This window comes from Schistosoma mansoni, chromosome 1 (assembly GCF_000237925.1).
Source record: "Schistosoma mansoni strain Puerto Rico chromosome 1, complete genome".
Lineage (NCBI taxonomy): Eukaryota > Metazoa > Platyhelminthes > Trematoda > Strigeidida > Schistosomatidae > Schistosoma > Schistosoma mansoni.
The window spans coordinates 58,205,907-58,216,385 of NC_031495.1; the positions used below are offsets into that span (position 1 = coordinate 58,205,907).

The 10,479-nt window shown below is 32.5% G+C and overlaps 1 protein-coding gene across 1 annotated transcript in view; it reads left to right on the forward strand.

Annotated features, from left to right (window-relative positions):
* Positions 1-1,016: 1,016 nt before the first annotated feature.
* The window catches only part of Smp_157620 (hypothetical protein), a gene marked incomplete at both ends in the record, with an annotated part of 52,943 nt that continues 43,480 nt past the window's right edge, over positions 1,017-10,479 (forward strand). Inside the window, 5 exons of the mRNA XM_018795005.1 lie at positions 1,017-1,041; positions 4,262-4,461; positions 4,808-4,979; positions 7,041-7,315; positions 8,655-8,958. Coding sequence (XP_018649361.1) covers positions 1,017-1,041; positions 4,262-4,461; positions 4,808-4,979; positions 7,041-7,315; positions 8,655-8,958 — 976 coding nt within the window. The remainder of the gene's footprint in view (positions 1,042-4,261; positions 4,462-4,807; positions 4,980-7,040; positions 7,316-8,654; positions 8,959-10,479) is intronic.

Consider the following 10,479-nt stretch of genomic DNA (forward strand, 5'->3'; position numbering starts at 1 on the left):
GTTTTAAAGTTTCTGTACACTGATTTCCTTTATTAAAAAAATTTGATTGTTCAAATTTTTCATTGTAGATGATGATAGTAAACACATTACTATGTTGTCCCTGACAAGAAAGTGAGAAATAAATTTATAATGCTGGAATTTCTATCAACAAGGAAGGAACTTATGATAATGATTTTCATTAATGTGATAAGAACATTTGCTGATATGAAATTCGTATACAGAAACTCCACTTAATGGTTATAGATTATTCATTTTTGTGTAACATTAGACAAAATAGTTTGTCATTAACAAATAGCAAAAGACAAATACATTCTGTTTCTGGTCAGCGTTTTTTAGCGAATTACTTTTCTACGGGATGGGGTCGTTAACCCCATGCCCAACCCTCCTCCTTTATCCGGGCTTGGTACCGGCAGTAGCCCCCGGAGGAGCTACAGGCGGAGACATTTTGTTTAACTTACTTGAAATCAAGTTATCTTTTAGATTGGTTTGTACAAAGTGAATGATAAACACGTCTAATCGCCACAACTAAAGCATTCGTAATTTATACCAATGGAGTCTTCTTTGAAACAAAGCTATCACTCAATCATGTTTTAAAGCTAAGTTGTCAAAAATTATTTGCTTTAGAGTTCTCTACCGATTGAACACGTAAATGTTGTTTGTCTAAATGAATTACTCATTAAACAATTAATTATTAAAAAATTTCGTAAACATTATAGCACATTTTACAAGCTGAACTAATCAATGATTTATTTCAAATGGACATAGATGAATACTTCATATAAATATACTTCAAGTAAAAACTCATACGCCTTTATACGTTCTTCTTGATAGTTCTTGAGTTAGGCTTTTCCATTTTGGGATTTATAACTTATTTATTTACTGAATTCTTATTTCTCATTTTTTCAAACAAGCTAAATACTCAACAATAAATTCACAACTTTTACCTCCAAGAAACTTGCAAATAGTACCTCTTAATTTTGGATCTCTAAACATATCATGGATTCCTGCACAAAAAAATGAACAATTTATCACACATTACGAGTAAGTTAATTGTCTGCATATGTATTTTTAAACGTCTAACGTTAATTACTTTCTGTGTATCAAACAAATGTTGAATTATAACCAGGACTTAAAATCGTGTATCAGTAACTCCTCGAAGAATCGAGATAATAAAGAATTCCATACTATGACGAAATAGCTGTAGAATACTTCTTGAATCATAGGGATTTTTTGGTCGAAGTTAATGTATGATATAAATCATTTTTGAATTGATTAATTTCCACAATGCTCTTAAATTAATTATATATGTGATTCATCAGATAAAGAAGAAACCGAAGCTATAATTGACTGGTAAACATTCGATGATTTCCTGTTTCTAACATCTATTTACAGAAAACACGAAACTAACGACTGAATTAGCTGTTTATCTCTTGTTAGACATTCAAAACGTTGTAAATGGGGCTACTAAAAACAATAAACTTTCAGTTTTCTTCAATTTTACATGTAAATAGGTAAATATTTATCATTTCTCAAGTGTTCAACTAATTTATAAGTAGTCATATATTTCATATACTTCAAAATGACAAAAGATAACTATTTAGAGCACAACTTTCTGAAGAAAATAATATCAGAAGGGGATTTTGTGGAGATTTTAGTAATTTTATAGTTGAAATCATGAGTCAATTGAAGCTAGATCACCATGGAAAACCTGGAAGCACTAGACGGCCGTTTCATCCTATTGTGAGACATTAACACCGTTGGATGCCGGTACAGTGGTTCTTGATCTTAAACGCCCGCGTACGAGACTAGTAGGTCTTGAATTCGAATCTCGCGAGGCGGGATCGTGGATGTGCACTGCTGAGGCGTCCCACAATACGACGAAACGGCCGTTCAGTGCTTCCAGGTTTTCCATGGTGGTCTAGCTTCAACTGAATCATGATTTCAATTATAAAGAAAATAATAAATAGTTTGTAAAATAAAATCAAATTTTACGAAAAAAATTTTTTCAAACTATATTCTTGTGAAAATAAAATACTCATTAAGCTACTGAATTAATTCAGTAATATAGTGGCTATGGAAAAGTTATCTGATACATACAAAATATAAAACTTTCAGTACTGTACTGTTATTGTAATCAGTAGCTAAACTAATAACCTTACATATATATTTATGACGAAATACTTCAAATTTCGGTTAGTTAAAAGGATTCATTTAGTGTTTTTATTTTAAGACAAAGTATCAATCTAATTAATGAGTGTATTTTGTTACATTATTTGATTTGTAAACAATGACATACATATGTGTACACATCACTTAATTGCAAGACCATATGGTATTATTTTATTTAGAGGGCTAGATAGATACTTATAAAGGAGTAACTCAGTAGTGCAAGGTACGACCTAAAAATGTTTTGTTGTGATTTATCCACCTCCGAATCTGGCAAAGAAATCATGTTTAATTTCAGCTAGATATAAAGGGAATGTTGTACATACTTTTAACTATTAAAAGTAGTTCATATTGGGATAGGATATGTGTTCATCAATTTATAGCTCATTTGTATCTCAGTGTTCAATATTTGTGCAATGTCAAGTGAATTCTACATATAAAGTATTAATTTCATTGAAGGTTTCATTTTAAGTCATAATTTTCACGTGGTTATTTTCATCCAGCAAGTTGGGATGCACCACGGTGATAAGTTCATAAAAGATGTATATATAAACAACTTTATGGGATTCAAATAAAGTCCTCAGTAAAAAAATTACACTTTTTTTTAATCCAACAATCAAACATTAAATAAACGAAAAAAGTGCTTGAAAGTGCTTGATGTTGCACTTTTGTCAAACTTTAAAAATGGATATTTATCCCTACATCTTCATATTGTACATATATTTTATAAAAAATCAGTCATATTCATGTTATGCACATTATCAAAATGTCAAACGTTTTAATGCTTAAGTTACTTCACTATGATTTAATCATAAACTAATCGAGGCAATGCGCACGGTATGCACATATGCCAATTAAAGACTGACCAGTTGCAGTCCTAAACATCAATGAGAAGATTCAAACAATTAATACTAAGTGAATTTAAACTTCACCCCCATTGCACAAGCAAGTGGCCATCAGGACTCAGTGGGTAACGCGATGGCGTTTGAAGCGAAGGGTACTGTGTTCGAGTCACTGAGTGAACACCATCTCTGAGATGTAGGTACATCCAAGTGACGAGTCCCAAAAAAACGAAACTTGCGTCCTGGATTCCACTGCTAGCCACTATCCATCTTTGCTTACTATGCTTGTGAATTAAGGCTATATCGAGACAATACGCACAGTATGCATATGTAATAATCAGAGACTGACCAGTTGCAATCAATGGGAAGATTCAAACGAACAATACTAAGTGAATCTAATTGTAATAACTTGTATTTATGCTTCCTATTTCCTGCTGTCAATCATCATAGTTTTTTGACAAATCATACGGTCATTTTGTTAAAAGCACAAAAACCATGTTCACAATTTTTGACGACATTTTACCTCTATAGCATCTTTACGGAAATATCAAATTGAACGGTTTGTTTCTAAGACTTGATCTTACTAACATGATTAAAGCTGTGGCAAAACGGAAAGTATAATACAACAAAATTACTACTATTTTAGTGATTAAATAGTTCATTTCGACTTAGTCTACTTTTTGTGAGATAAATGCATGTTTTGTTTAGTAGTCTGACAATGTAAACTGTAACCGTAGTAAATCTATGAATAAAGTATAGTGTACTGGCTTTACTGTTAATGCTGGCTAAATAAGCTAACCAGAATATTTATAAACAAAGATGGGTGGTGGCTAACAATGAAATCCTGGATGCACATTTCGTCCTATTTGGAACACTGCAAGACATCATGCGTCTCTGCTTATCGTGCTTGTGACTTAGGCCAATATTGTAGCAATCCGCACAGGATGCACATATGCCAATATGAGACTGATCGATTGCTGTCCTAAACATCACTGGGAAGACTCAAATAACCAATACAAAAATGAATCAAAATATTTATAAAAATAATGTAATCAAGTTATTAAAAATTAAAATAAATTTTGTTTAGTATAAATGTCAACTGTTAAGAGTAAAATTAACTGATTACTATTATTTTATTGGTTCTATTTAAAGATTAATTTTATTTGGCCTCAATGAAAAATCAGATAATCTTTTTAGTCATTGTTTAAGAACACAAACAGTATATAATCACACTGGACATCATATTTATTTAGCTCCATTATTTTCACAAAATCGTCAAGTTCTTATCAATGTTACAGCTCCAGCAGATTATGCAATAATTACTGGATTACCACCAGATAATTTTTATCGTGTACTTTTATTTGCTGTTGGTAATTCAATGAGAAGTTCACCAGCTACAATGCCATCATCTCCACGAGTACCAGCGCTTTCACCACAAACGCCACCTGAAGATGTAAGCGAACCTTTGTTCTATTTTGTCTATTAATTATCACTTTAAAGTATGGAGTATTATTGTCAGTTATTATTTGTATATTTGAATATATTCAGAGTGACAGTTTACTGGTTAGAGTGCTTGACTCTCAGCTATTACGTCGTAGGTTCAAACCCCGTTCGTCTTAATTCACTATGAAAATCCAGGTATCATCATTAGCACTCACACTTAGAGTGTAGTTCATACCTAAATAACTGGCGACTGTATTAATTTAACTCATTATTCTTTAATGCACTTGAAAAAATATTTTCCGTTGTTTAACATGTTTCTTCTTGTATTATAATTTTGTTTTTTTTTCATTGTGTAGATTAAAATTACTTCACGGGGAACTCATAGTGTGAAAATATCATGGAATCCACCAAGTGATATAGATTGTACTGGAGAACTAATGAATTATGTGATCAACATCAACTCTTCACGTTTAATAGAGCCTATAATTATTAAGGTTTCACGTTCAAAAAGAAATTACGTTGTAGAGAGTAGGTTTTTTTTAAATAATATAAACCAGTGTTCATACTTCTGGCACTTAAAATTTTTGGAGTATTTCTTATCTGTGAATAAATTTGATAAAATTTAACTGAAGAAAAAACATGATAGTGTATTTGAGATACGAGTTTTCTATGTATACGATAGCCACTGCATGAACTGTACGTGTGTCCTCAAAATCAATAATGTTTCCTTCTGTAGTTAAGATGTAACGTTATTCCATGTCTTTCATAAATGTGTTAAGTTGGAATAATTTGATGCTTGATTGGCTAGAATATATAACCAGATTCTTTTTAAGGAATTATTGTTTGCACTTAAGTTCTTCAGTAGTCATTACACTTAAATTTAAATGAAAAGTTTTACAGGTGACTTAACACTATTCATATGAATAAAAACAGTTCTTATTATTATTAACTTAGTTTTTACTAATATCCCGACCGTTGCTGCTACCTTGTCAGGCTTGCCTGTCGTGATGAACCAATCGAGCTGTACTGTCTGGAACATTCGTTCCTCAAGGTCCTACCATGCCAGGCAGGTCGGCTGAAATAGCAAACCCAAGGTCCGAAGGCGAAGTCGTACTGCCGACTGTACAGAGGTCTGACGGCAGTAAGGTGCTTCCTTCAGACAACCAGTCAAACAGAGATGCTGCCTTCCCACAAGGAGGGGTAGGGTTAGAAAAGGTCGACCCTAAAAATTCACACCTCGCCTTATCCCACGGATTTCCGTCTCCGGTGGTAAGGTCCTTTGAAGAACGGAGCTAACACGTCAAAAATCCCCCACAAAAAGACCGCGCGTGGCCGGCTTCAAGCAGTTGTCCCTTGGGCAATGCGGTCACGCTCCCAGATTGTTAAGACCACCATTAATCCAACTTCCTTTTCAGGTCCCTCAAGAAATAACCTTCCACGGTGTGAGCAGCCAAGAAGTGATATCAGCCCTCTTACCCGTAACTGCACACGATTCCAAGTTAGTCACATTCAAATCCCTCCTGCACCTCCTAATAACTCTCTTATCTCCACAACTAATCCTTATCACGTCCCTTTATCACCTCACACCGCTAGGGCAAACGATTCGAGTACACGGAACGTTATTCCTGGTCTTCTGAAACCACGCTCTTAACTACATGTAGGAACTTTTAACGTCCGACACAACTAGATCACATCGCTATCAGCCACCAATGGAGGGGACCGATAGAAGACTGTCGCTCATTTTTTATGTTCTACCAAATTCTAATCTTCTGAATTCTCCATGTCTCTATCTTTGTTCTATTTTTAAATTTATTTCACTGAATTATACTCCTTCAATAATATCTTCAAACCCTAATCTTTCACATTAATGCTTATACTCTTACTACTTCTACCATTATAGTATTTGAATCGACAATTGCATCTCTGTACTAATGTGATATGGCAACTCGAACTGATGTACGTACGTACGAAGTTCTACGTTGTGACTGACTGACTAACTTTTACTAATAAGAGATGGTCAGATAAGATACCTAATTGATAATCGATTAATGATTATGAGTACTACAAAATTAGATAAAATATTCCATGTAATGAATAATGATTCGTCAATCATAATGGTTACATTAATTAGTGCAAACATTAAATATTTGCAAATAAAATCATTTTATTGAGAATGTCAAAAGCCTTTAATTATATGCATAGAAGAGAGATGATGGGAAGACTTTTATGTCACATAAAAAGAGACCTAATATTGCAAATAATTTAATGATTCCTTTCATTAATCATTTTTGATAATGGCTAGTGTAGTGTTATTAGATTTCGATTTAGTCAATGTAACATTTTGTTATGTAGTGAAATATGAACTTCTGTGCAACATGTAACCGGATATGCTTCTTTTTGAGAAATACACTTTGATACAAATTGAAGGGTGTCTTTTTAGAGAATTGTATCAAAACTTTAAAGATTTTAACGATTCTTTTGAAAAATGTTTTCTACTTGAAGTATTGTTCACATTATTTATCTGAAAAACAAACTGTTAAAATGGTTGTATTTGAATTGGTCGTATATCTGAAGATTTCTAATTTTCAGATCTTATACCTGGAACATTTTATAGTGTACAAGTTTCTGCAACTACTCGAGGTGGATTAGGTGTGCCATCTAAAGCTATACACTTTCAAACAAGTGGGGAACTTCCAAAGTTAGATCCAGATGAATTGGAAGGGATAGAAATTCCTGAATCTAAATTAGAGTCAAATATTGACAATCAAAATGAAGACTTTTTTGAAGACGAAATAAAAACTGATGATTTGACTGACTCAATTCAACAAGCTAGCAGTTCACCATTTTATGTATTACCTTCAAGGGTAAGACGATAATTTATGGAAAATATTAAATAATTTATTGATGATTCTTTGTTTTGTATCCTAATAAATTTCGCTTAGTTTTCTTTCTCATTGTAGTTCGTTTTTGAGAGATATGATAGGGTAATTTACATTGGTTTTTAAGAGAACTAGACACCATCCGAGCTTCTTGAAACCTAAATAGCTTATGGTAAAAATGTCTGAGCTTCTGACTGTAAAGAGTTTGGTTATTCTGTTTTAACAGGAAATACCACTGAATAACATGTCAATGTAATAGTACATTATTTCATTAATGACTATAAATGATCAGATAGTACATGGTCAACCAACAAGCAGATATGTGCACAACGAACTATATTTTCGTGAAGTTATCTAGATGTTTCGTACTACTGAGTGCAAAATAGTAGTCAGAAGAAATAGACAAGCTTAACTCAAATGAATATTCTAATTATATGTTACGAAATCATCAGCTGATAAACTACCTTCAAGTTACGTTTACTACTCGTCGAAATGATGTAAAACGCTTGGTAGTGTTTTTGAAAAACTGAATAAATTGTTTATAATGTTCGCATGAATCAAAGTATTGATCAGATTAAATTAAGAAACTAATAACCGGAACAAGTATGGGTAACTTATAGAAGTGGAGAAATATAATAAAAATTAACCATATAGAATATTACGTAGCCTATCAAGTGATAGACATTGAATAATCGTAAAAAAATGTTTAGATGTAATAAAAATGTCAATAAAATGCAATACAATTGACCTGGAGGAATACATATATGAATTAACTTTAATAAATTGCTACGTCTGGATGCATAGCACCGACCTTTTAATCCTTATGACCCTTGATGCTAGTGATTGAAACATATCCTACGGGTATCTACATCTTCGCGATTAATTTACGTTAAATCTAGGTGTTTAAATAATTTCGTGTAAATCACTTTAAACCGTTTGATTAGATTACTCACGAACGTAATTAAAATTAAAGAAATCAGCAGCTTCTACATTCTTACTGGGAAATGCGTAGACATAAAATTATACTACTTACTAAAAAATGACAACTTAAGTGGATTTAATCCTTATTATTTAATATAACAACTCAAATATAACTAATTAGTAGTATTATGTGAAATAAAATGTTTATTACCTCATTTAAAGTTCACTTTAATTACAGCAGAATGATAATATCTGTAGTATGGAGGTAACACACATGATTTTCAACTATATGACCAGTTTACAGTTTTTACTGATGCTTATTTATTTAGCTATAAGAATCATTATCTTTGAATATAAAAGTAATTTTACAAAGAATTTCATGTACATACATATGTAAAAACAGATTCATAATCTACGGGCAACGGCAACTCAAACATCAATAAAATTGAAATGGTCAATTGCTTTAAGACAAATTAATATGGATAGTGAAACACATTTATTTGATAATGTTGATTATGAATATACGTCATTAATTAATCCAAGACATTTAATCCCTGTCCAAATGAAAAATGAGAAACATGAGAAAGATATAACTGGTTTGCTACCACCAGGAACAAAACATATCATACGTTGGGGTGATATGCATCCAGGTCCATCAGAGGATAGTGTAAGAGGTGATCAAACACAGTATACAATTGAAAATTTGAGTAAGTTCATTATCATTATTGTGATTTTATATCCTGTTTAGACGTAAATGCTACACTTAGGAAATAATCTTAATAACTTTCATCTTAGTTATGCATAGTAAAAGGCTGAGATCAAGGTGAATCCAGTAAAAGTTGCTGAATTACTTCTATTAATACAGATTATTGGAATGGTTATCATTCTCTAATTGCTTAGACGGTCGATTATGTTTGCAAATTACCATTTATTCAGAAAACTGATCATGTTAATGTTTGAAATGCGCCACAGAATAAATGTGAACACAGCTTTCCAAACGTTACAAAATAGTTAGCAAGGACGAATTTTTAGTTTTATCGAAGCCTTGGTTATTTTAAAAGTAAAATCCATTCATGTGTACACAAATAATCTTTCATAACCTTCAATCTGCAGGGGTAATCTCCAAGCTATATCAGATCTTAGGATGATGTAACAATTTCTTATTCTTCTCATATTACCTCAACTTTTTTTCTCTCCTTTATTTATACTGCTTCTTTGAACTTTCTCGAATTAGGCTTTTTTAGTTTTCACATTGAAGTGCGTTCAGAGCGTTAAGAAGTTACATATTGGAGATATCGCAATTTTCAGATGAATTCCATCTTTTCATTGCTTTGTCAAAATTTGTAAAAAAAGGCTGTTAGTTGCTTTAGGTCTTATTTTATTTATGTTATAGATAAAACAGGCTGTTCTCTAGTTAAAAATAACTAACTCGTCAACTGTATCTTGGTTTCTAATAGTAAAATTTCCATGATATTAGAGTAAAATCTCCAAATATTGAAATGTTTTGATCATCCATAGTTCACATTTTAACAAGGTTTAACATTGAAATATATATATGTTTATCACAAAAGTACAAAATTTAGTTTAAGCAACACGTAAACTAATTCAATTTGCATTTTCTTCAAGACTCAGTCAATCCCGACATTTCAACAAAATTCCAACAAAGTTTTTTTCAGCTAACCTAGAACAAAATATAACTATTTCTTCAAGAAACCTATTCTTTTTAAAAAAGAAATCTGTTTAGTTCCATAAAGAATTTAGATCCTATTCGATTGAACAGACTAATCTGTTTTATTATCAGAAGGGATTTTTGTGGAGATTTAGTATTTTCATAGTTGAAAGTGTGAGTCAATTGAAGCTAGACCACCAGGAAAAACCTGGAATCACTGGATGGCTGTTTCGTCCTATTGTGGGACTCCTCAGCAGTGCGCATCCACGATCCCGCCTCGCGAGATTCGAACCTAGGACCTACCAGTCTCGCGCCAGAGCACTTGACCGATAGACCACTGAGCCGTCTGGCATCCAACGGTGTTAATGTCTAACTTCAACCAATCCACCAAATCGAGCGTCAGTCAATTGAAGCTAGGGAAAACCTGGAAGCACTGGGATGCCGATCTATTTTGGATAGCGTGTCTGCACTACAGCATTGGAAATGTATTGATAGAGCTTTCATGCCGAGTAGATAAACAATGCGAGAAATGGTGACTGATTTGTCCACAAATAATATC